The 27,913-nt window shown below is 44.5% G+C and overlaps 1 protein-coding gene across 2 annotated transcripts in view; it reads right to left on the bottom strand.

The window, feature by feature from the left end:
- The window catches only part of tyk2 (tyrosine kinase 2), a 99,402-nt gene that overhangs the window by 45,406 nt on the left and 26,083 nt on the right, over positions 1 to 27,913 (bottom strand). For both annotated transcript variants that reach the window (XM_072564427.1, XM_072564428.1), the window contains exons 2-4: positions 3,134 to 3,332; positions 2,156 to 2,279; positions 244 to 385 (exon numbers count right to left, since the gene is read on the bottom strand). In XM_072564427.1, the coding sequence (XP_072420528.1) occupies positions 244 to 385; positions 2,156 to 2,279; positions 3,134 to 3,311 (444 nt within the window). In that variant the 5' untranslated portion in view covers positions 3,312 to 3,332. The remainder of the gene's footprint in view (positions 1 to 243; positions 386 to 2,155; positions 2,280 to 3,133; positions 3,333 to 27,913) is intronic.

Genomic DNA, 27,913 nt, shown 5'->3' with positions numbered 1-27,913 from the left:
AAACCTGTCTGGAATTTAAAAAAAACACCCAACAGTCAAGAAAATCTTCCAGAGTAAGATGTATGACAATGCACTGCACACAGTTAGAGATAAGGAAGGATTGAGAAAGCACAGATTTGAGGAGTTCATGTGCTGGTGCCAATACCTCACACAAAGCAACAGTGTGCCACAGGGAAACAGACCGCTCCATACACCCACACCGAAATTATGGATTGCAAAAACCTTGATGGAAACACTGCCCACCTGTGAGAAGATGTAATTCAGTGACATGTGGTCAAACAGAGGGCTGCCTTGGTCGAATTTCTCATAGTCATTCCTTTTCGGTGTCCATCGGTATACCCGAGGTTCCTTTTCCGACATGCCATGCCAGTTCTTAAAGTAAAACCTACAGGCAAAAAGGCAGAGTGATGAAGGAAACATGAGATTTGCTGCAGCCTAGACAGTGAGTGGACAGTGTCTGACTGCTTACCTCCCTGTGATTGGCTTCAGTCACAGGTGAAGCTGACAAGAATCCACGAGCAAGAGCTGTGCACATCGAGAATTAAAGGCCAAAATGGTAAACCATTCAGGCAACTGGTCAGGGAAAGATGGGATATTGTGGGGCTCTGCTTAAATGTCCGAAAGCAAAATCCGAACAATCTCCTACTCATTTCCAGCGTTCATAGTTATTTTAAATTCATTCACAAGATGTGGGCACAGCACTGGCTGGGTCAGCATTTATTGCCCCCCCCCTAATTGCCCAGAGGGTAATTAAGAGTCAACCACGTTATGTGGGTCTGAAGTCACATGTAGGCCTGACCCAGTAACAACCCAGTTTGCTTCCCTAAAGCACATTAGTGAACCAGATGGATTTTTCCAACTATCAACAAGGGATTCATGGTCATCATTAGTTTCTTTACCTTCTGATTTTTTAAAATGAATTCAAACTCCACTTGCCATGGCAGGATTTGAACCTAGATCCCCAGAACATTGTGGATTAACAGTCCAGCAATAATACCAAACTGTCAAATTATTTCAATGAGAATACAGAAGACATGGTTCACAGGTTAGCGCTATAGTGGACAGTAAAGCAGCTTATCGAAGATTCCAGAGATCTTGATCAATTGGGTCAATGGCCTGAGGAGCAGCAGATGGAGTTTAATTTGGATAAATGTGAGGTAATGCATTTTGGTACAACAAACAAGGGCAGGACTTCTACAATTAGAAGTAGGGCCTAGGGCAGTGTTGTAGAACAGAGGCCTTGAGATTCAGGTACATAACTCTGAAGTTTGATCTTGTATAGATAGGGTGGTTAAGGTGCCATTTAGCACACTTGCCTTCATCGCTCAGACATTTGAATATGCGTTGGGATGTTATACTGAGGTCGGTGAGGTCGTCTTTGGAGCAGTGTCCAGTTCTGATCATCCTTCTACAGGAAGGATATTAGGTAGGAGGGGGTTCAGAAGAGATTGACCAGGCTGTTGACAGGAATGGAGAGTTTGACTTATAAGGAGAGACTGGATAGGCTGGGACTTTTTTTTTACTGGAGGGTAGGAGGTTGAGGGGTGCCCTTATCGAAGTTTATAGAATTATGAGGGGAATAGACATGAATAGCAGGAGTCTTTTCCCTCGGATGGGGGATTTCAAGACTAGGGGGCACATTTTTAAGGAGAGAGGAGAAAGATTTAAAAAAGACACGAGGGGCAATTTTTTTTTAAAATAGAGTGGCTCATGTGTGGTGTGAACTTCCAGAGAAAGTGGTGGATGCAGGTACAATGTTTAAAAGACTTTTGAATAAGTACATAAATGAGAAACTTTTGGAGAGATATGGATCAAGGGCAGGCAGGGAGACTAGTTTAGTTTGGAATTATGGTCGGTGTGGATTGGTTGGACTGAAGGGTCTGTTTGTATGCTGCATGGCTCTCTCAATAGGCCATCATCTCCCCTTCATCATCTCTTGGTCAGGAGGGCACTGTAGGGGATATTTCCCCATTAATCTAAAGTTGGCCCATTCCCAATAAAATCCAGGAGAGAGATTTAGACAAAACTGCAGAAGGTTTTGAAATCACGGTGCTATGTCTCAACACTGCATTCCACAGTTTCAGAAAGCCCTGATTTTATTTGTCAGGATGTAGGAAGGAGCTGAACTGATGGTGCATGTGAGCAATCCACATACCTCATACGATAGTGCAGAGTCAAACACAGATCCTTGTCAATCTTGAAGACATGATTCGGAGGATACCAAAGATTCTCTTTTAAGTCATAAAGTGCATACAAGTTGTGGCATAGTGGGGAAATGGCTTGGGAAAAAAAACACATACAAATTAAATTACTAGGGTCATAATTTCAACTTCTCTCAGGGTAATCAGTGCTAATTTGGAGTTGAAGCAGCAGCACACCTGGTACAGAGTTTACTTTTTGTGGCAGGGTTAGTCTAGGCAACATCATAGGACCAAGGGTGAGTGACCAGCTTCTGACTGGAACTTGCATTGGCTAGCCCAGTGGGCTCCGCTGTTGGTGATGAATAGATGTCACTCTGATTTGTTTCTTGCCTGCTGTGTTGGATGTTATGTTCTCTTCACCTGTTGATATTCCAGCCTTCCTGACAAGATAATTCCACTGGCTCAAACTGCTTAGCTGCACCCAGACATGGGAGAGCTTGCTCTGACAGTACTTATGGGCAAATTGGGCAGTCTATCCTAACCATGTTCTTAACCACTGTCCACACACATGCATTTCACAGCAGCAGGGACCAGCTGATGTTCAGGCACTGTAATTGTGTCGTTTCTAATCCTTATTGCATACCAGATAAACCTGCAAGCCAGCGATCCCATGAATCTGCCAATTCTCACCAAGGTATGGGGACGATTGCCGGGACTCCATGGTGAACACATGGACAGTTTATCTGATTGAACTGCAGCTGTATTCTCCACACATCAATGGGGGAGCCCCTCATCTAATGCCTTGGTCTTCCCATGTCAGGGGTAACCACCCTATTCCTGCCCCAACTAGCATTAGCCAGCCCAGGTCTAGGTCAACAGCCTCCTATTCTGAATTATACTCCAGGGGTGTATTGTACTGAGACAAAACTTTAATTCTGGTTTGGTAATGGACATGCCAGAAACATTGAAAAGAGAATTTAAATCTTCCTTACAGCATTTCTGTGCAGCCAGAATACATATGTCTTCTGCAACCAGCTCCCCCTCGGTAAAAACAAGGTCCTGTGGACCTTCGCTTGACCAGTACAGGTGTACCCTCAAGCCTGACGCTGAAGAGTGGCATCCGTCCAGCTTGGTGTCAGAGTTCATCACAGTACAGGGGCACAGTGCCATGTTTCCAATTCAAAATGTCGTCTGGAACAGAAAGGGATCACATCGGATTTAATAACATTACCAAGAACAGGTTTTCCCCAGATCATTGGCTCAATGCATTGCATGGACACTGCTTTGCAGAGATTGTGAATTCAATTTTTATCTGACGAGTTAAGCACACGAAAGCAAAATGGTTTAGGGCAGGATAAATGTACTGTGAGCTGGGGATTCTAGAGGGAATGCTATATCACCACAGAAGGGTGGGAGTGAGGGAAGGGAGTTGGCAGTGCAAGCGGGGTCAGGAGGGGAGGGATAAAGGGAGGAGGGTAGGCAGGAGTGGTGGGGGGAGGGGAGAGAGAGAGAGAGGGGGAAGAGAGAGAGAGAGGGGGAAGAGAGAGAGAGAGGGGGAAGAGAGAGAGAGAGGGGGAAGAGAGAGAGAGAGAGGGGGAAGAGAGAGAGAGAGGGGGAAGAGAGAGAGAGAGGGGGAAGAGAGAGAGAGAGGGGGAAGAGAGAGAGAGAGGGGGAAGAGAGAGAGAGAGGGGGAAGAGAGAGAGAGAGGGGGAAGAGAGAGAGAGAGGGGGAAGAGAGAGAGAGAGAGAGGGGGAAGAGAGAGAGAGAGAGGGAAGAGAGAGAGAGAGAGGGAAGAGAGAGAGAGGGGGGGAAGAGAGAGAGAGAGAGAGGGAAAAGAGAGAGAGAGAGGGAAGAGAGAGAGAGAGGGGGAAGAGAGAGAGAGAGGAGGGGGGAGAGGGGGAGAGGGAGAGGGAGGAGAGGGAGAGGGAGGAGAGGGAGAGGGAGGAGAGGGAGAGGGAGAGGGAGGAGAGGGAGAGGGAGAGGGAGGAGAGGGAGAGGGAGGAGAGGGAGAGGGAGGAGAGGGAGAGAGACATAGGGAGGGGGGCCTGATGAGTGCCACACTGACAGTGGGAGATTGGGTGCATGGGGATCCCAAGGACGTGCCACACTCCTGAAGGGAATAGTTTGAGGGAGCCCAGCATTGGAAGACACTGCTTTAGGATCAGCACTGCCATTGGTTTTGAAGGATAAGGGGATTCCTCAGTTCATTAAAGGTGCAGTTCATTAAAGGTGCAGGTCACCACAGGAGACAATACCACTATTTGTGCACTAATAACTTGCATCAAATAGTGTTTATTTAACATCAAACCAATATCTCAACAAACTACAGTAAACAAAACCAGTTTGAACAGTGTCTGTATAAACTATAGCAAACAGAACACAAGACTCAAAGTTCCTCAGTTAAAGCAGGACTGTGTGCCTGGCGCAATGCAGCGAGTGGCAGCCATTACAAATGTGCAGCATCAAATTGATCCATTGCAGCATGTCCAACTCTCAGGGGAAAAAAAAATCAATCATTTCCCACATTTCATCCAGAACTCACATCTCCATGTGCAACCTGACAGGAATCCAAAGCTTTTAAGTGCTCCAGATATTAATTTCACCTGCAAGAACAGTGCTTCTGCTCACATACAATCCTGAAGAACCAAACAGAACCATGGGAGGTCTTGAATGTCCCAGGCACTACATAACGGGAGGTAACTTCTGCTCCAATTGCGTTCATTCACTCTGCAGTTGAGCCTTCAGTCAACCGGTCTCTCTGGAATCCCTCTTGAATTTTCTCTCCTTCCAGACCCTACCCAAAAATCATCACTTCTCTCATCATCCCTACGGTGGGCACAGTGGCTCAGCATCTGCTTTTCATCAACCTCGTGAAAGCAATGCCAACTGGGTTCTACACCAGTATGTTACATCACTGAGTTTCATCAAGATTGAGATTTGATAGATGAAAATGAACAGCTGAAATTGCTTTTCTAAAGGCAAAGTGAAGAGTATGCCAACTGCACATATAAATTAACACAATAGAAGGTCATTAACTGCAATTAAAATTAGGCATTATCCTGCAAATTCTCATTAAGCAGTGGGTTTTGAAGGAAACTCCTGAGGGAAACAGTGCACGTGGAAGACAAGACTTGAGCATTCAAATGAGGTTAAAAACAGAAAAACATCCAAAGCAGTGACCAACAACCAGTCACATCCAAAACCTCAAAATGATAGCGAGCACAGAAGGAGTCTCACTCCCTCCAGAGCCTGAATCCTTAGAATTCACACAGTAAATGGACGCAAAAGAACAGTGATGCTGGAAAATTATGACAATAGTGTGGGACAGATTAGATTAGATTACTTACAGTGTGGAAACAGGCCCTTCGGCCCAACAAGTCCACACCGCCCCGCCGAAGCGCAACCCACCCGTACCCCTACATCTACCCCTTACCTAACACTACGGGCAATTTAGCATGGCCAATTCACCTGACCTGCACATCTTTGTGACTGTGGGAGGAAACCGGAGCACCCGGAGGAAACCCACGCAGACACGGGGAGAATGTGCAAACTCCACACAGTCAGTCGCCTGAGGCGGGAATTGAACCCGGGTCTCTGGTGCTGTGAGGCAGCAGTGCTAACCACTGTGCCACCGTGCCGCCCACGATTCTGGCAGCGTTTGTGGAAGGAGAAGCAAATCTAACAGATACTGACAACTTTCCTTGGGAATAAATTAAAGTCAGAAATTACTGATAAAAGAACACCTCAACCTGGAACATGAGCTCAGCCTTGCTCCAAAAATGCTGCCTGGCCTGCTGTGCACTTTCAGCACTGATCATTTGGAGCCTTGTATCATCTGTCACCATCCATGGTCCTGTGCACAAGTTAGGCAGCTCTTTTACACCAATACTATACAATAATTTCAATTAATATAGTGTCTTCAAGAGTAAATGTCCCAAATTTCAACACAGGAGTATTATCAAACAACAGCAATTTTAGGACAGCTGAACAAAACAGGTGGACTTTGAGCAGGTTCTCGAAACAGTCATTGGTTGAGAAAGCAGAGCTTAAGGGAGAGAATTTCAGTGATAAAGACCCAGTCAGCTGAAAACATAGTTCTAGAGTAATTAACATCAAGCACGTACAAGAGGCAGAATCAGAGGAGCATCAGATTTCAAAGGGTTTCATAGTAATAGAAGCAGGAGTAGACCATTTGGCTCATCCAGCTTGCTCTGCCATTTATTAAGATCATGGCTGATCTGTGCATCATTTCAGCTCCTCCCACCTGCATTGTCCCCATAACCTTGAATTCCCCCACCATGAAACAACTTGTAGGGCTGGAGGTGGAGAGAGAGATCTGGAGGAGATATGACTTGGAGGACCTTGAAAACCAGGAACAGAATTTTATCTGGAGGCATGAGCTGCCAAATGCCTGTATTATCTGCTATTACTTACATATAGTACTTCAATGCAAAGGTTTGGAGATGCCGGTGATGGACTGGGGTGTACAAAGTTAAAAATCACACAACACCAGGTTATAGTTAGCATGCTTCCAATTAAACCTGTTGGACTATAACCTGGTGTTGTGTGATTTTTAACTCAATTCAAAGGTGTATGGACGTCAAGATAACTTGTAAACATGGAACAGGAACTGTCCATTTTGGGAAAAGGAAGGAATAGAGGGGAAGGGGAAGTGATGAACCCACAGAGCTTCAGATTTTAGCTGCACTTGAGTTTAGCTCGACAAGTTCTCCTTCACCAAGCTCCCACAATCTCATTTCGCCACAATGCACCCACAGTAACCTTTGCATCGCTTGTCCTCCTGGAATACATTGGCACAGGAGCCAAGCCTTCCTCCCTTTACACTGCAGCACCTTCATGTGAGCCTGAACAGGAGGGCTCTCTGTCCATGGCTCCCAGTCCTGTCTTAATTGTACATCCACTAAAGAGCAGAAACGATTACTTTCTGTTAATTGATAACAGGGATACAGAGATCTGATGTAATGCCTGATGTCCTGACAAAAGTCAGTGGTCTCAGCACAAACTAAGGACTGATCCAGGGAAATACCTTGCCTTTGGCTCAATTTTGCCAAAATACATTTCCTTACTCACTGAGATGTAGACAAATTGTACAATTCAACCCAAAATACTCAAGCAATAATCAGAAACATGTGGCTTGTTGGAATACTGTGCTCACTGAAATTTATATCTGCAAAGCAACAGGGAAATCCCCAAGCATTCCTTCTGCATTTGGGAGAAAGATGACATTATCAACTGCAGGGATCGAAATAAAGTTCAGCAAATTCCTCAAAATTACTCCACTGTTTCTTTATCTACAATACCGGAACAGGAACGTCCTCAGTGCTGTAATGCAAGTGGAAACACGGACAGTCTCTACATGCTGATGCTCGACTGTTCTGGATAGTAACAATATTCTCTTGGGCCAAAGTGGGGACTGCAGATGCTGGAGATTAGAGTGGAGTGTGGGGTGCTGGAAAAGCACAGCAGGTCAGGCAGCGTCTGAGGAGCCGGAGAGTCGATGTTTCAGGCAAAAGCCCTACATCAGGTATCAGAAGGGCTGATGGCAGATTTTTGCCCAAAATATCAACTCTCCTGCTTTTCAGATGCTGCCCGACCTGCTGTGCTTTTCCAGCACCACATTCTCAGCAATATTCTATTGGCCAGTTAACACTAATGACACTTTCATTGGCTCTCTGAAGGAATCGGATCTCAATCAGCACATACTGAGTGCCATCAGAAGCTGGTATCCATTGAGTGGACATAAATAGGGATATTGCTTTGGTTTCTGTTGAGGACGATGGCCTCTCAGGTCAAAGCAGCCAGATCAGACACACCATGACTGGCTTTGTTGTACAGCAGGGTAAGCAGCAGTAATTGGGGACTCTATATAGTCAGTGACAGATGCATTTGTGGTCACAGGCAAGACTCCAGGAAACCTCCTGGTTCCAGGGTCAAGGATGTCCTTGAGCAGGCAGAAGACATTCCACAAGGGGAGGGTGAGCAGCCAGAGATCACGGTCCACCTTGGTACTAATGAGAGAGAGGGATGTAGTCTTGCAAAGGAAATTTAGGTGTTAGGTAAGAAGCTGTAAAACAGGACCTTGAAGGTTTAATCTCAAGATTACACCCTATGCCATGTGCTAGTGAGGCCAGAGGTAGAGAAGTGGCAACACAAGTGGATAAGGTAGTAAAGGCAGCGGACAGCATGCTTCCCTTCATCGCTCAGGGCACAGAGTGTACAAGTTACAAGCCATTTTGCATAAACTTTAGTCAGGCCACATGTGGCGTAGTGGGCACAATTCTGGTCACCATGCCATAGGAAAGAGTGGAGACTTTGGAGAGGGTCCAGCAGAGGCTTACCAGGATGTTGCCTGGAGTGGGTTGTATTAACTATAAGGAGAGGTTGGACACACGGATTGTTTTCACAAGAGCATTGGAGGCTGAGGAGCAACCAGATAGAATTATATATAATGATGACAGGCAACGGATAGGGTGGAGACACAGAACAGAGTCTTTTCCTGCCAGGGTAGAGATGTCAAATTTAAAGATGTACGAAAAAAGTTTTTGTTTTAAACAGAGGGTGTAAGGCACCTGAAATTCTCTGCCAAGAGAGATGGTAGAAGCAGATATGATACCAACATTCAGTAGGCATTTAGACAGACACTTAATCAGCCTATTCGTAGAATCAGGGAATCCCAAAGTGCAGAAAGTGGCCATCTGGATATGTTCTGACATTCAGGCAGGTGGACCTTCTGGTTCAGAGATAGAGACTCTACCAATGCTCCACAAGAGCGCCTCCTTTAACTTTGTAGATGCATCCTTTACATGCTCTGAAGTGTGAATGAGTTATTAAACACTGAATAAGATCAGAGCTGAAGTACTTCTGAAAAGTGACTGATGTGATTGCGATCACCATGTTCAATCCCTTCCACAATATTTCCAGCCATTAAGCTGACCATTTCCATCATCTGCCTCTGCATTTTTCTCGTCTCTATTGGAATATGGTACTAGAAATCAAGATACCAAGCTGATCAGCTGACTTGGACTTGGAAGTTAACGTTCTGAACAATGATGTGAAACTACTCTAAATCTGACAATCACCTCCTATCAAATGGACTCTCATTTAGAAAGTTACTTCTGTGACCCTCGTTAAAACCACAAATGTTAAACTAAAGGTGAAATTACAGTGACCTTTCAGTTGTATACGGATGTTTAATGTGCCTTCTCCAATCCTTAATCAGCTAGACCTGCGAAAACAAAACGCAATAGCAGCATGAGTTGCATAATGTCATGTTGCAGTCACTGGTTTGAATAAATGGCTCATGAGCGGGTGCTGCTGCTGCCGCCTTGGAGCAAGAAAGGTGGAAAATGTGATGCTCAAGTAAATCTTATTTGTTGCACTACAAAAGCCTGCTCCACTATTTATACATCAACATTACTGTTTGTCTTTTCGCACGTTGTAATTTGTTTTTAAAATCTAGAACTAGTTCCTTGTTGAAGGGCTCTCAGCTTTGTAAATACTTTGTTTTCTAAACTCTAATATAGCATCAGTTAGGCATTTATGCATTACACCAATATGCCACACATTCAGAATGATGCACAACGTTGGTGCCTCTCTTGCTTCTCAGAGCAAACACACCCAAAAGCAGCAGCGCTATTTTTTTGACAAGATAGTACCATTCTCTGATGAGACATCAATGAATCATTGGTTTTTGATTAAAGTCCCACTTCAAAGGCCTAAGCACATAATCTAGGCCAACACCCAAGTGCAGCACTGAGTACTTTCATACTGGAACTGATGTCTTTCAGATGACATGTGAAGTCAAGACTCCTCTTTGTCTTTCTAACTGGACACCGAGGTGGTCATGGCCCTCGTAAGAACAACTACATCATGCAGTCAGAACCAACATCAAATGACATCAACTGATCACCTTGATGTTTGAGAGATCTTGCTGCACACAAACTGGTAGGTGGGTTTCACTACATTACAAACAAGAACGACTTCACAACTCTTAGTAGCTGCAATACACTTTGGGGCATCAAGGGAATAGAGAAATGTCATGAATTGTTTTAACTCGATGTGTTTAAGACAATTGGTAACTCCCAGAGTTCAGTTGCTCTTATGATTATATTGAGCTGATCAGGACTCTGTTTCCTTCTACACAGCACAGTTCAGCATCGTGGTGCAGATGGACTTGAAGACAGCAGAACCAATTTCATGATATTCAAACAGCTCAAAACAAAGTGTGGGGAACAAGTCGGTTTTCTACCTCATTCTTGTTTCACCTGTGTATCAGTATTTGTTACACTGAGTTGCAGTCCATGCCCTATTGGACATCACTCTCATCCCACCTCAGGACAATAGGCAATTCAACAAGTGTAATGCCACGTAAAGCTAAAGGACAATGGTTAGATTTGCTTTCATTTGAGATGATTATTGCTGAGCAATTAGCGGGCAACTTGCATTCATGGCAAATGTCAGCAAAAGCCTTGATTTTCTTTTTGCACATGGGTACGGACTGCTTCAGTGTGTGAGGAACGGTGCTAAACATTGTACAGTTATCAGCAAACTTCCCCACATCTGACCTCATAAGGGCAGGGGTGGATTTATCCAAAAGATGACAGTTGGGCCTCAGAGACAATGTTGAGGAATTTCCACAGTGATGTACTGGTACAACTGACTTGGCTTGCAGGATATTCTGAGTGTCCATTTTAAACTTGATCATAACCATGTCTAAATATTATGATTTGGACTTGAATGCCAGAGACTTTCATGAACTGAAAACAGCTTTGAAAAGAACACTGCTGACCTAAGATGGCTGATCATCTCAAGCCTAGAAAACACTGAATGCATGAAACTGGCTGCCTCAGAATTACGATCTACAATCAAACTCAGGAAGCTATCAAGAAATTCACATCTCTTGTTTTCCTCACATTTGCATAACTTCACTATGAGAGGTGACCAGTTACCTGCAAAGAATTCAGTTTCAAAAAGCACGAGAAAAGCAATATTGACAAGAATAAGGAGGATACTGGGAATAAGTTTACTTCCTCAATTCCAGTCAGTCAATCTCCAAAACTAGCTGATAAAAAGCAACTTGAAAACAAGTCACAGAATTGTAGAACATTTTTGTTTTTGTTATTACTAAAGAAACAAGATAGCAACTAAACACTGACTCAGGTCATTAGATTAGATTAGATTACTTACAGTGTGGAAACAGGCCCTTTGGCCCAACAAGTCCACACCGCCCCGCCGAAGCGTAACCCACCCATACCCCTACATCTACATCTACCCCTTACCTAACACTACGGGCAATTTTAGCATGGCCAATTCACCTGACCTGAGCATCTTTGGAGTGTGGGAGGAAACCGGAGCACCCGGAGGAAACCCACGCAGACACGGGGAGAATGTGCAAACTCCACACAATCAGTCGCCTGAGGCGGGAATTGAACCCGGGTCTCTGGCGCTGTGAGGCAGCAGTGCTAATCACTGTGCCGCCGTCATTTCATTCACACAACCTAGGGACTCCCGAGATCTGACGCTGTATTTGCATTTGTCTTCCTGTCTGTTCTTGACACCCCCATCCACTCTCTTGGAGCACTCATTACCTGCAGGTGGTGTGTGTGTTGAATGTTGTGTGCTACTATTATTTGGGGGTTGTAGGTAATAAAACTCTAACACACAAGGAATTTCTTTGCATTGGCTGTCCTTCACTTTCAATCTGATTGGGTTTAATTCAAGTGTGATGACAGCTTCATCTGGAAAATAAAAACAGATTTGTTGCAACTGACTGAGGAGTTTTTAACAACAGGAGCCATGATTCCATCTCCCTTTGTTGAAACAACATTGGTATTTCCCTTCCACAATGTTCACCTGTCTTGCAGCTGTTAGCCTCTGACTTGATAGTTATCTGTAATATAGCATTCCTTGTTGGAACAGCCCCCTCCACACACAGATTCCCATCCCAACTCTTGGTGATAACCCTCAACCTATAATCCATGCACCGATTCACCAACCAGTGGGAACAGCCTTATCCTAGTTACTCCTACATTGACCCAAAGAGACAAGTTGAAAAGCTTTCATATCCTTTTATCAAAGCCTTCTCCCTAAAGACCACCCCTACTTTTCAAATCCTTTGCCAGACTCTTCCTTAACTATGCTCCAGTGAATAAATGTCCAGTTTTTCAGCACTTTTTCCTGACATTAATGCACTGTGATTCTGAACTTGTTCCCACATATGCTTAAGAGCTAAGTGGTTTGTGATACTAAGTTCATATATAAACTGCATAGAATCCCTACAATGTGAAAACAGGCCCTTCGGCCCAACAGGTCCACATGAACCCTCTGAAGAGTAACCCACTGAGACCCATGACCCATATCTTCTAAGGCAAAATATTGGCAATGGAAGGGAAGACTGCAGAATTTATGATGATTGTTATTCTCTAGATCTGCAGGAAAATAGTTTGCCTTCAACTCTCCACTGAGGACAACTCACAAACAGCAGGAGGCATATGGTCCAGTGGAATCAAAGATTGCAGCAACACTGATAAAATCAGACAGGACTGCAACAGACAAACAAAATTTCTAAAAAGGAACTAATCATATTTGTTTTAAAATCATGAGGGAAGATGACAAAATAAAGATAAGCTTACCTTCTGTCCTGTCTACCTCACTGCAAAGTCGGTTTAAATCTCTACAAAAAGCCAAGCAAGTGAGTAATCCATTTCACAAATTGACTGCTTCCAATCTTACAAACACTTTAGTTTGCTCGTGTCACTGAGCTCAGCAACCACTGAAACTGGAATGGTTCTGCTTGGAGACACATGTTCACCCCAGTCCTTTTACAATTCTCCTGCTTCCCCACTCAACTCATTACTCAGCTGCCCTGGCGGTGCCAGAGCACAGTGAGCAGGAAAAGAACGTGAAACTGAAGCTATGAACGCTTTTTATGCTGTCCTTCAATGACCAGGGCGAAAGCATTTGTTGAGAAACTGTAGGGGAGGCATTGCTTTGTACTAACTCTCTACTCGGTTTAGGAAAGACTATTTGAAACTGCTGAGGTAAAAACAATGACTGCAGATGCTGGAAACCAGATTCTGGATTAGTGGTGCTGGAAGAGCACAGTTCAGGCAGCGTCCAAGGAGCTTCGAAATCGACGTTTTGGGCAAAAGCCCTTCATCAGGAATAAAGGCAGTGAGCCTGAAGCATGGAGAGATAAGCTAGAGGAGGGTGGGGGTGGGGAGAAAGTCGCATAGAGTACAATGGGTGAGTGGGGGAGGGGATGAAGGTGATAGGTCAAGGAGGAGAGGGTGGAGTGGATAGGTGGAAAAGGAGATAGGCAGGTCGGACAAGTCCGGACGAATCATGGGGACAGTGCTGAGCTGGAAGTTTGGAACTAGGGCGACGTGGGGGTGGGGGGGTGGGGGGGGAGAGAAGAAGGGGAAATGAGGAAACTGTTGAAGTCCACATTGATCCCCTGGGGTTGAAGTGTTCCGAGATGGAAGATGAAGCATTCTTCCTCCAGGCGTCTGGTGGTGAGGGAGCGGTGGTGAAGGAGGCCCAGGACATCCATGTCCTCGGCAGAGTGGGAGGGGAAGTTGAAATGTTGGGCCACAGGGCGGTGTGATTGATTGGTGCAGGTGTCCCGGAGATGTTCCCTAAAGCGCTCTGCTCGAAGGCGCCCAGTCTCCCCAATGTAGAGGAGACCACATCTGGAGCAACGGATACAATAAATGATATTGGTGGATGTGCAAGTAAAACTTTGATGGATGTGGAAGGCTCCTTTAGGGCCTTGGATAGAGGTGAGGGAGGAGGTGTGGGCACAGGTTTTACAGTTCCTGCGGTGGCAGGGGAAAGTGCCAGGATGGGAGGGTGGGTCGTAGGGGGACTGTTGACAGTCCATTAAATGGAACAATATTTATATGATTCAAGACAAGTTGAGTACAATCAAATCTCTCTGATCTCCATCAATCTTGATCCATTGCTCGGTTTTCATTAAGTCACACTATCCAAATTTGAACAAAGATTAACTCTAAAGAAAACACTCCTGGTGCTAGCACCATAATGAACAGCTCCATCTCCATATTCAGTGCTTTCTTGAAATGATTTCCTGAAGGCATCAGCTCAAAGACAATAGCTACTCTCAATTACCACACACCAGGTTATAGTCCAACAGGTTAAACTGATGTGCTTCCAATTAAACCTATTGGACTATAACCCGGTGTTGAGATTTTAAACCCAGTCCAACACCGGCATCTCCAAATCATGACTACTATCCACGCCAAGATAAGCACTCCACAACCACCTGATGAAAGAGCAGCGCTCCGAAAGCTAGTGCTTCCAAATAAACCTGTTGGGACTATAACCTGGTGTTGTGACATTTTTAACTTTGTATACCCCAGGCCAATACCAGCACCTCCAAAATCATCACACCAAGGTTCTAAGTGACTGTTGGCTATTGGTTCAAAGTTAAGCACCAGCACTGAATTCCTCCACTGCACAGACACTTTGCTGTGAAAAATCACCAGACTACTGTCACAAAGAGACACCGCCACCGATTCCACTTCTCCCCCTATTTAATTGCAATGTTCCAGTAGAGTTCAGCTCATCCCCAGACAGACAGTTCAGGAGCTGGAAGCCTGTCTTGATTCTGTGACTGTGGCTTTGCAGCTGTCTCTCTCGATGATCCCATGCAGTGTTGGATTTAAGTTGGTTCCCTGTCTGATTAGAATCACAGCACCTCTAGCCATGTGTAATTCTGCGGAAACTCCAGCTTTCACACATACTTCACTGACAGCTCAACCTCCCCACCACCTATCTTCATCTCACAACTTCTTGTGTGCTACCAAATAACTTGCCCGCACCTGGTCTTTAATTCTGAAACTTGCTTCAACTAAACACTGGGAGAAACATCACAATTGTCTTCAGGTGCCAGTCATGTCATTCCCATGCCCAGGCAAGACTTCCAGCTCTGCTGAGACTGGTCATCCCCATTCAATCACCTTGAGCAACCTCAGCCATATTTCTTGCCAAAGGCTTGATTCTTCTGATGCTGGTGCTGACAACCTTGCAATTGTCTATTCACCATCATCTCCAGCTTGGCCCAGACTGCTGGTTATAGGCAGCACAAAGTTCAGCTTCGTCTTTACACTCGTCCTGTTGGGCTCGACAAGCTCCTGATTCCCCATTCCTCAACTTTACAATTCCATCCTCAACTTAAACATTCCTAAGTCGCTTCACCATTTTATTTTTGCAACTTCTGGAAGCCCTACAGACTTCCTTCAAATGCTTCCTTCCTCTATCTCTGGCCATGAATAAATCTTCCTCACAGGGTTTCAGTCACTTTGACCCCAATCTCGAAAATGGCTCCTCTAAACCACTCATTAACAACCATTTTTGGTAAATACGTTCAGCTCAGTTGGAGTATCTAGGAACATTTTGCTACATTAAGTTACAGAACAGGTGTCCTTGCGATGATCTGATCGAACCCTCATGACTACATTCTGGCCCTTAAAAGGAGAAAAATCAACATTACCTGGAGAACCTTCCTGAGGAGCCCTTCACTGTACAAGGTTACAGCAGTTATGTGGATTAAAACTGTCAAGTGAGCCTTCAACACTGGCCACTCAGTGTCCTACTTCCCTTCCAGCCATTATCGCTCAGCACCAGGCCCTGAAATGTGCACACTGGCTTGAGCACCACATACCCCACCAGTTTTACTGCTCACAGGTTTTTGTTTATTGTGAAAACATTAAAGCCAGAAGTCAAAATAGAGAAGTTGTGGGGAAACACAGCACCACTGAGATGGAAAGATCAGCAGCGTCATCAGGGTGTGCAGAGCAGTCAGCAAAGGGTAAGGCAGTCCAGAGGCAATCTCTGTGGGTGAGCAATGAAATGTAACTAACATAGCCTTTTTTGGTTCTGGTCTCCAAAGTCTAATCTAACTTCTGAACAAACCACAGAGCGTGCAAATCTGTTTAACACTGTAAATGCCAATGAGGTGGCCTGTTATCTTATTTGAGAAACTTTACGGTGAGGTAATGTTAATACGTCCTCACTAAGATTTTGCTGGTTTTGAAAACATGTAAAAATCATACTGAATGAATCATGAAGCAGTAACATCACGGTTTACATTTTGCGAAGTGATGGTGGAGGAGTGGGAATTGCCAGGGGTCCCCCAGTGATTCACTGGACACAAAGCTCTATCTTTCAAGGTCCCCAACACATCATTACATGCACAGTGCCCAAGAGATCACCATCAGGTTTGATTTTATTCCCCCAACTGCAGGGATGCTGATGGCAATCATAGAAATCCTCTCAAGACCAAAGCAGACCATAAGACATACGAGCAGAATTAGGCCATTCAGTCCATCGAGTCTGCTCCCCATTTGATCAAAGTATGTTTCTCAACCCCAGACTCCAGCCTTCTCCCTTAACCTCTGACCCCCTTTCTAATCAGGAACCTCTCTCGGTCTTAAATCCGCTCAATCACCTGGCCTTCACACATCTATGTGGCAGAGTTCCACAGATTCACCATCCTCTGGCTCAAGAAATCCCTCTTTATCTCAGTTCTAAAAGACCACCTCTTCACTCTGAGGCTGTGACCCCAGGTTCTAGATTCTCCTACTGGTGGAAACATCTTCCCCATGTCCACTCTATCCAGGTCTCTCAGTATTCTCAGAGTTTCCATAAGATCCACCCCCCGACCCATCTTCCTCAACTGTCAAGTGCAAACCCAGAGACCAACTGCTCCTCAAACCCTTCATTCCTGGGATCATACCTGCTGTGGAACCTCCAAAGCCAGCACATCCATCCATAGATACGAGGCCAAAAACTTTTCACAATATTCCAAATACCATCTGACCAGGGCCATATGTAATTGAAGTGTGGTGCTAGAAAAGCAGAGCCGGTTAGGCAACATCCGAGGAGCAGGAGAGTTTACACGTCAAGCATGACCTCTTCGTCTCAACACATCAATTCTGCTGCTCCTCGGATGCTGCTTGACTGGCTGAGTTTTTCCCAGTACCACACTTCCGACTCTGATCTCCAGCATCTGCAGTCCTCACTTTTTTCCCCCCAGGGCCCTATACAGCCTCAGGAGTAGAACATAGAACAATACAGGCCCTTCAGCCCTCCATATTGCACCGACCTGTGAAACCAAACTGAAGTCACTCTAATCTACATTATTCTATTATCATCCATATGTTTATCCAATGGCCACCGGGGAAGGCTCAGTGGTTAGCACTGCTGCCTCTCAGCACCAGGGACCCTGGGTGACTGTCTGTGTGCAGTTTGCACATTCTCAGAGTCTGCGTGGGTTTCCTCTGGGTGCTCCAGTTTCCTCCGACAATCCAAAGATGTGCTTGCCAGGTGAATTGGCCATGCTAAATTGCCCAGAGTGTTTCGTGCCTTAATAAGGGGTAAATATAAGATACAGGAATGGTTGGGTTACTCTTTGGACAGTTGGTGTGAACTTGTTGGGCCGAAGGGCCCGTTTCCACACTGTAGGGAATCTAAATCAAATTTAAATGCCCTTAAAGTTGGCGAGTCTACTACTGTTGTATTCTTTCTCTCGTGAATGCTAACATTACATTTAGAGTCATAGAATCAGATCAGATAGCACAGAATCAGATCTTTTGGTCCTACCAGATCACACAAACCATAATTCCAAACAAAAGTAATCCCACATGCCTGAGTTTGGCCCATATCCCTCCAAACATTTCTTATTCTTGTACTTATCCAAATGTCTTTTACAAGTTGTAACTGTACCTGCACCCACCACTTCCTCTGGAAGTTCATTCCACACATGAACCGCACGCCATGTAAAAACATTACCCTATGTCCTTACTACACATTTCTCCTCTCACCTTAAAATTATGCCCCCTAGTTTTGAAATCTCCTACACTGTACAGGGCATTGGTGAGGCCTCTCTGGAATACCATGCCCAGTTCTAGGAAGGATATTATCAAGTTGGAGAGGGTTTATAAGAGATTTACCAGGATGTTACTGGGTATGGAAGCTCTGAATTATAAAGGAAGGTTGGATAAGCTGGGACCTTTTTCATTGGAGCGGAGGAGGTTGAGGAATGACCTGATACAAATTTATAAGATAATGAGAGGTATAGATAAGATGAATGGCAGGTGTCTTTTCCCTAGGTTGGGGGATTTTAAGACAGGGGGCACATTAAGGTCGGATGAGAGGTGAAAGATTTAAAAAGATGCAACAGGCAAATTGTTTACACAGAGGGCGGTTCACGTGTGGATTGAACTTCCTGAGGAAGTGGAGGATGTGGGTACAATTACAATGTTTACAAGACATTTAGTTAAGTACATGAATAGAAAAATTTGGAGGGATATGGGCCAGCAGCAGACAGGTGGGACTAGTTTACTTTAGGAACATGGTCAGCATGGACTGGTTTGACTGTTTCTGTGCTGTATAACTGTGACTCAAGAGACATCTGCCATTCACCTCACCACGATTTTATTAACCTCTAAGATCACCCTTCAATGTCCTACACGCAAATGAAAGTAGTCCTACCAGTCCAGCCTCTCCTCATAACCCAAACTCTCCATTCTGAAACCCTCCCCAGTTTAATATCATTCTGATAATAGAGTGACCAGAACTAGATACAGTACTCCAAAAGAGGCCTCACCAACATCCTGTACGTTAACATGACGTCCCAACTCCTATACTCAAAGGTCTGAGCAATGAAGGCAAGACTGGTAAATGCCTTCTCAACCACCCTATCTATATGTGACACAGATGTCAAAAAATGTCAAAGTACATGAACTCCCATGACCCAAAGCTCTACTTTTAAGTGGATAAGTCCTGCCCTGGTTTGTTTTACCAAAACGTGATGCCTTGCATTTAACCAAATTAAACTCCACCTGCCACTCTTCAGCCCATTGAACCAACTGATCAAGGTAGAGTCTAGAGATGTACAGCATTGAAACAGACCCTTCGGTCCAACCCGTCCATGCCAGCCAGATATCCCAACCCAATCTAGTCCCACCTGCCAGCACCCGGCCCATATCCCTCCAAACCCTTCCTATTCATATACCCATCCAAATGCCTCTTAAATGTTGCAATTATACCAGCCTTCGCCACCTCCTCTGGCAGCTCATTCCATACACGTACCACCCTCTGCGTGAAAAAGTTGCCCCTTAGGTCTCTTTTATATCTTTCCCCTCTCACCCTAAACCTATGCCCTCTAGTTCTGGACTCCCTGACCCCAGGGAAAAGACTTTGTCTATTTACCCTATCCATGCCCCTCAATTTTGTAAACCTCTATAAGGTCACTCCTCAGCCTCTGACGTTCCAGGGAAAACAGCCCCAGCCTGTTCAGCCTCTCCCTGTAGCTCAAACCCTCCAACCCTGGCAACATCCTTGTAAATCTTTTCTGAACCTTTTCAAGTTTCACAACATTTTTCCGATAGGAAGGAGACCAGAATTGCACGCAATATTCCAACAGTGGACTAACCAATGTCCTGTACAGCCGCAACATGACCTCCCAACTCCTGTACTCAATACTCTGACCAATAAAGGAAAGCATACCAAACACCTTCTTCACTATCCTATCTACCTATGACTCCACTTTCAAGGAGCTATGAACCTGCACTCCAAGGTCTCTTTGTTCAGCAACACTCCCTAGGACCTTACCATTAAGTGTATAAGTCCTGCTAAGATTTGCTTTCCCAAAATGCAGCACCTCGCATTTATCTGAATTAAACTCCATCTGCCACTTCAGCCCATTTGCCCATCTGGTCCAGATCCTGTTGTAATCTGAGGTAACCCTCTTCGTGTCCACTACACCTCCAATTTTGGTGTCATCTGCAAACTTACTAACTGTACCTCTTATGCTCGCATCCAAATAATTTATGTAAATGACAAAAAGTAGAGGGCCCAGCACAGATTCTTGTGGCACTCCACTGCTCACAGGCCTCCAGTCTGAAAAACAACTCTCCACCACCACCCTCTGTCTTCTACCTTTGAGCCAGTTCTGTATCCAAATGGCTAGTTCTCCCTGTATTCCATGAGATCTAACCTTGCTAATCAGTCTCCCATGGGGAACCTTGTCGAACGCCTTACTGAAGTCCATATAGATCACATCTACTGCTCTGCCCTCATCAATCTTCTTTGTTACTTCTTCAAAAAACTCAATCAAGTTTGTGAGGTATGATTTCGCACGCACAAAGCCATGTTGACTATCCCTAATCAGTCCTTGCCTTTCCAAATACATATACATCCTGTCCCTCAGGATTCCCTCCAACAACTTGCCCACCGAGATCAGGCTCACTGGTCTATAGTTCCCTGGCTTGTCCTTAACGCCCTTCTTAAACAATTACACCACGTTTGCCAACCTCCAGTCTTCCAGCACCTCACCTGTGACTATCGATGATACAAATCATCGATAACAAGCCCAGCAATCACTTCTCTAGCTTCCCAAAGGGTTCTCAGGTACACTTTATAAGGTCCTGGGGATTTATCCACCTTTAACCATTTCAAGACATCCAGCACTTCCTCCTCTGTAATCTGGACATTTTGTAAGATGTCACCATCTATTTCCCTACAGTCTATATCTTCCATATCCTTTTCCACAGTAAATATTGTTGCAAAATACTCATTTAATATCTCCCCCATTTTCCATTGTGCCTCCACACAAAGGCCACCTTGCTGATCTTTGAGGGGCCCTATTCTCTCCCGAGTTACCCTTTTGTCCTTAATGTATTTGTAAAAACCCTTTGGATTCTCCTTAATTCTATTTGCCAAAGCTATCTCATGTCCCGTTTTTGCCCTCCTGATTTCCCTCTTTAGTATACTCCTACTTCCTTTATACTCTAAGGATTCACTCGATCTATCCTGTCTATACTTGACATATGCTTCCTTCTTTTTCTTAACCAAACCCTCAATTTCTTTAGTCATCCAGCATTCCCTACACCTACCAGCCTTCCCCTTCATCCTAACAGGAATATACTTTCTCTAGATTCTTGTTATCTCATTTCTGAAGACTTCCCATTTTCCTACCGACCCTTTACCTGCGAACATCTGCCTTCAATCAGCTTTTGAAAGTTCTTGCCTAATACCGTCAAAATTGGCCTTTCTCCAATTTAGAACTTCAACTTTTAGATCTGGCCTATCCTGTTTGTATTCTTAAATAACCCTCTCCACAGTCCACTATACCACCAATTTTGGTGTCATCCACAAACTATATACTACTCATCTAAATCATTTAAATCAATGACAAACCAAAGTAGATCCAGCACTGATCCCTGTGGAACAACATTCCAGCTGCAAACAAACTGTATGTTAATGACAGGAGTTCTAGTACGGGATTCTTGAGTCCCTTTGTGCTTCTGACTTCTGAAGTCTTCCCCCATCAAGAAAATAGTCCATGGTCCTTTCTTCCAATCAGTGCATCCCCTCACACTACCCCACATTGTTTTCCATCTGCCACTGTGCCCATTCTCCTCGCCTGTCCAAGTTCTTCTACAGCCTCCATGCCTTCTCAACACTACCTGCCCCTCCACTTTGACTAATGTGTGAAATTAACAACAATGCCCTCAGTTCCTTTGGCTGGATTGTTCATGTATAATGAAAATAGTTGTGATCCCAACACTGAGCCTTGCAGAACTCCACAAGCCACTGGCTGCCATGCTGATAAAGACCCCTTTATCCCTGCTCTCTGCCAGTCAGCCAATTCTCTCTCCATGCCAATACCTTGGCCAAAACTACGGGCTCTTATTGAGTGGCACACATCAGAATAGATCACGCTCACTGATTCTCTTTTGCCCAATTTGGTCATTATCTCTGCAAAGAATTGTAATAGATTTGTTAGGTATAACCTCTCCTTGATCAATCAGCCCTATTTTCCCAAGTGAAATAACTCCATACAGGCCAGTGGCCCGTCAACAAATCACCCCTGGTTTACACACGAACAGTCCTTGACTTTCGTACTGCCTCTCCAGAGCCAGCTACTGTAGTGGCTGAATCTGACACTCCCCTTTTCATCTGTCAGCCAGGACTCCCCGATTGGGACTGTTAACCTAGTCAAATCAGAGAACTCATTCTGTTACAACCACGACACAATACACTTCCAAGTATTCCACAGTTTCACCTTTAATAATAAGCAACAATCAAGGTCAGGTTAACCACCTTCTGCCTCCTTCCCTTATTAAACAGGGGTGTTACATTAGTCATTTTCCAGTCCTCTAGAATCCTTCCTGACTCCAACAATTCCTGAAAAATCACCAGTGCCTTTGTGATCTCAACTATCTCCTTCAGAACTCTAGCCTCTCCCTTGTCTCTTTTCTATGTTCAAAACCAAACTCTTCCAATCTTCCTTCATAATACAGCTTGCTGTCATATTTCATCTTGCCCATTAGTGATTTTGTAGTTATCTGCTGTTGGTTTTTAAAGGCTTCCCAAACCCACTGATCTTCACACATCAGACGCTTTTTCCTTGTCCCCAACTTCCTTTGTCAGCTATGGTTGCCTCATCCTCCCCCTTTGCAGGTTTCTTCTTCCTTGGGATGAATTTCTGCTCTGCCACCCGAATTACCCACAGAAACACCTGCTATTGCTGCTCCACCATCTAGCCTGCTCAGCAATTCTGGCCAGCTCCTCGCTCATGTCTTTGTAGTTACCTTCACTCAATTGCAAAACTGTTACATCTGATTCCAGTTTTCTCCCTCAAACTGCAGGGTGAACTCTACCATATCATGGCCTTCTTTCACCTTACACTCCCTGACCAAGTCTGCCTCATTACACATCACCAAATCGAGAATTCCTGATCTCTCGTGGACTATAAGTAGCTCTTAAAAAAAAGAAACATCTTGTAGACATCCCACGAATTCCTTTTCTTGGGATCTGCTTATCAACTTGAATTTCCCGGTTCACCTGCATATTGAGGCCCCCATGATTATTCTTGGTGCCTTTGATACATGCCTTTTCTTACGTATTTCCTTTCCCACAGCCTGAGGTCCGTCCATAATCCCATCATGCCTTTTTCCCTTTGTGTTCCTCAACTCCACCCACATCGATTCTAAGCCTTCTGACCTTATATTAATTATTATTGATTCCATTTCATTTCTTACAACAACCCAACTCCTCTGCCAATCCGCCGTCCTTTTGATAGGATGCTTATCTTTGGACAATTTACTTGACAGCCCTGATCCCCTGACAGCCACAACATCGCAATGGCCAATTTCAACTGACCTACAAGCTCATTAAACTTGTGTGTTATATACTGTGCATATTTAAATACAACACTGAGGCCTGTGTTGAGCAATCCCCTTCTCAGCTGTCCACATATCTGTTGTTTCTGAAGGTAAATTCCTGATTCTCTCCATACTTCATCCTGTAATGTGTTCTGGAAAGCTCTCTTTCCTGAGCCCTTTTCTATAATATTCTATGCAATTGAACCTGCCACTCCCACACCTACTTAGTTTAAACCTTGATTTACTGCTGTAGTTATGCAATTTGCCAGGACTGTGTTCAGAAAGTCTGACAACGTCTGGGAAGAGAAATCAGAGTTCATGTTTCAGGTTGAGTGACCCTTCTTCAGAACTAGTTTATATTTAAGAGGATCAAGGATCATCCTGTTGCGTGCCTTCCACCTCAGACTTTCTGCTAAGATAGTGTTCTTCAGCTCCAACCAGTGCAGACTTGATCCTGTTCCATTCCATATAACTGAGGCTCATTCCTGGAGAATGGCAAAGATGGCAGCACTTCTTCAAAACAATACCTAAAGACGTATTTAGTTAAGAGTACTCACCTCAACATTAGAGAAAAGGACGGACAAATCAAGTCTAGCATGGTGGATGTTCTAACCTGGAGATGAAATCGTCTGAGCAACTGCCAAATTGTACAACAGGCCTCAACATCAGCAAAACTGACACTATTGACCTATGATTGGTAACACGATGATTTTTTAAAGAGACAAGCCGCAATTCAGCTCTGCTTCATTTCAAGTTTATCCTTCGAGGTGAGAATGACTATGTTAATCACCTGGAGTGTTCTGTGGGGTTTTCATGGATGCATGTGGACCCTGCTCGTTCAGCTATTAACAGGGTAAGATACCCAAGATGATAAAGTTTTGAATCAGTTGCCAGTTCAGGATTTCCTCTCTGTGCTTGTCCATTTCGATATGAGCTTGCTTTCAAAGAAGGCCACACCATTCTTGACTTCGTTCCACTCAGTGCTGCAATTCTGGGTGCATTTCTTTTCGCTGTCATAATTGTGGAAAAAAGGTGAAGAGGAACAAAAAGGAGCAAGTCTGCCAAACCAGCTGAAGTTGATGGAGCAATAGCCTGCCCATTCTGTTCTACACATGCAAGACTTGGACTGTGTGGCAGTCATGCCATGAAACAAAGCTGAGATCATATCGTAGCACAAACTGTCAGACACTGAGCCCTACATTTGATCTGGCACAAATAGACACACCCAGACTGAACTGGTCACAAATGGATTGAATTGGTCCTCTTGCCAGAGTGCCTGACATGCATTTACCAAGCAAATCATGGCCTGGTGAGTTCGATCATTTCAGGGTCTGAACTTTGCCCATGTCCCAGCCCCCTACCCCACACACCAGGCCTTGTTATCACAGCCTGCCACTACATACTACCCATTGTTAGCCACTGAAGTCTCCATTAACAACTATTCACCTGAAGCAGACAAGCAGGAGGCTGGAACAGCAGCAAGCCAGGCAGCATCAGGTGGTGGTGAAGTCAACGTTTCGTATATAACCCTTCTTGAGATCATTGTCCACTCCTGTGCCTCCAACTATTGTTTGCTCTCTCTCTCTCTGGGTTCTATCCCCAGCAACGTTTGGCCCTTCCTGCCCCCCTCCCCACCCTATCTTCTGCATATAAACCAACATTTTCCTGGCAAATATCAGTTCTGAGGAAGGGTCACCGGTCCCTAAACGTTTTCTGATTCTTCTTTACAGATGCAGCCAGACCTGCTGAGCTTTCCCAGCAACTTCTGTTTCTGATTTACAGCATCCGCAGTTCTTACATTGGACTGTCTGTCCACTTCACTGAGCTAACTTCAAATTATCGGACCTAGGAAGTCCACTTGGGTATCTTTTAAAAATACTTAATTCCTCAAGTTCTCATGCTCAAAGATTTGTTCCAATGAAACTGGCTATTCTGGTTAAAAGCAGCTGAAAAGCAGCAATATTTTCAAGTAACACTCCCTGAGCTCTCTCAGATTTGAAACTTGATGGCGCTTATTCATTTGATGAGCTTGCGAATGAAATTGCTCAAGGCAGTGTCTGTCTCAAACATTCCTGACAGTTTTACCTCACAGTCGAACGTCCCTTATATCCCTTTCCACTTTTTGCTATCCAACTTTCAACTTGCTGCTGAAAAGAACAGGAATTTAGGTAGCCCATTTCTCAAGCTCAGTAGACCTTGAAGTGCTCAACAGTCAATTCGGAGGTAGTCTATGAAACAACCGTGACAATGTGACAAGAGTAAATAGACATCAAACTACTTTCAATACTTTTCTGTGGAAATGACAAAGTGCAGTCACTGTTCTTTTACAGACCAAAGCAGGAGCCAAGTTACAGATGGCAACAAGCTCCAGAACCAATTCATCTGTTTTGTTGACATTGCACAGGAAATAATTGTTAGCCAAGCTATCAAAAAAGATTTCTTGTTTAATTCCAACAGGGCCCTGGACCAGACTGCTGTTGAGCATTGAGTTCAATGGGCAGGGAAACCAGAGAAGGTATTGTCCATGCTCATTTTTGATCTTGAATTTTGGTAAAATTATCAACAATGTAGTACAGCCCAATCCCCAAATCCACCCAAGATCCATGCATGTATTTTCCACTTGGATAATGCTCATCAAGAGGAATCTTGGCCAATTGCCTCTTGAAATCTGGAACCCAAAGCTACAGTTGTGCCATAGTTGGGATCTGAAAAGCAAGTTGAAATTTGGGAGTTTTTGGTCTGTAGGGCTCATTTGTTAACATTCATGCTCAAGTAAGGTGCGCATGAGTCCAAAGGTCTGGATCGAAGCTCCACTGCAGCAGGAAGTGTGCGCTGGGGAGGGGTTGTCATTCAAGTGAGGGGTGAAGATGACAGTATCTACCCTCAGGTGAACAAAGATCTCATGGTACCGTTTTGAAAAGTAGCAGAGTGCTCCATGGCATCCTGGTAATGCACATCCCTCAACCAATATCACAAAAGTAATTCATTTCATCACAATCAGATTGTTGTTTGTGAGATCTAGTGCACATTAGTTGGCTACACCTTTTTTATGGAACAGAGCAACATTCCAAGTCATGGTCTGTGATGCTCTTTCATACATACCCAAGCTATGAAAGGCGCTATGGAAATTCAAGTTGCCCTTTTGTACTGGTTCATGAAAGGAAAATAAAGCCCCCTAGAAATAGCCTGCATTTTCCAGCACCAGAATCTCAACCCAGGGGTGAAGTGGAACATTTGACTCATTACCACACAGTCCACAAGCCACAGCCAAGTCCATGTTCAATATGCACCCCTATCTGAGGAAGGGCGTTCTGGCTATGGAGACATTTGCCACACTGATGCCTGGGATAGCAGGCCTGACCTGTGAAGAGACCGGATTGGTTAGGTCTCTAGTCAATGGAGTGAAGAATAAAGAGGTGGAGGGCATCTCAAGTCTATCAAACCTTAACAGAACTAGACAGACTAAATACAGGAACAAATGATCCGAATGGCCAGGGAGTCCAGAACCATGGGTCACAGTTTAGCAATATAGGGTAGCCCAGTTAGGACTGAGCTGAGGAAAAGATGTCTTCACACCCAGAGAGTGGTGAGCTTGTGGGATTCTCTGCTACAGAAAGTGGTTGACACCAAAACAAAGAATGTTTTCAAATCAATTGGATATCATTCTCAGAGATAAAAGGACCAAAGTAAAGAGCAGGGTTTTTGAGATTAATGGTCAGCTATCATATTGAATAGCAGAGTAGGCTCTAAGGGCTGAATGGACTTCCCTCTCCCTTCAGGGGGAGAAAGACACTTATGTGGCACTGGGGAGTGGTGTAGGGATATGAAATAAGATCTTCAGACTATATTGGAATGTCAAGATACAGCTTTTCAAACAGAGGGACACAATCCACAAGACACAACAAAGCCAAAGAATTTCAACTCACCAAGGGCAGGCTAACCAAGTGATCAAAACACGAACCACTCATGTCAGATCCTTGGCATTCCATCCCCTCACAAAAACAAAGGGAAAACATTCACTCTACAAATAGAAACAGAAGAGTAAACCAATGACCTTTATTTCAGGCTTTTGAGAAATATTTAATGAACTTGTGAGGAAACTTAAAGATATACATTGGCTTTGGGTAGGCTGCAGATTCCTCCCCCACCTCTGAACACTTCAAATGCTGAAACCACAACTTCCTCAAGACTTTACATGGCTACTCCTAGTGACACTGCAAACTACAGTTAATGTGACACCTATCACTGGAGGGCGAGGTAAAATGAAATCCTTTCAAGCTGATTCAGGTTAGGTTTCACGTGGCAAATCAAGAATTAATCCCCTTTTACTTTACCCTATCAAGCTCCAAGCCACTCAATATCATGGACTGATCCAGGATGGTCACATTCCCCAAAATCACTATGCTATGATTTCACTGATATTGGAGCAGTTTGACACTTAGTACCTGCGCCCACTCAGAACTCAACTGTCACTGGGACTGTTTGACCACAACGTGAACAATTTTGGTTGCCTTAGCAAGGGAAAGATACAGTGGCATTGAGAGTAATCGAGACAAG

The sequence above is a fragment of the Chiloscyllium punctatum genome, chromosome 46, assembly GCF_047496795.1.
Source record: "Chiloscyllium punctatum isolate Juve2018m chromosome 46, sChiPun1.3, whole genome shotgun sequence".
Taxonomy (NCBI): Eukaryota; Metazoa; Chordata; class Chondrichthyes; order Orectolobiformes; family Hemiscylliidae; genus Chiloscyllium; species Chiloscyllium punctatum.
Note: the sequence above shows the minus strand (reverse complement) of the source record. Positions and strands in the feature narration are given on the sequence as shown.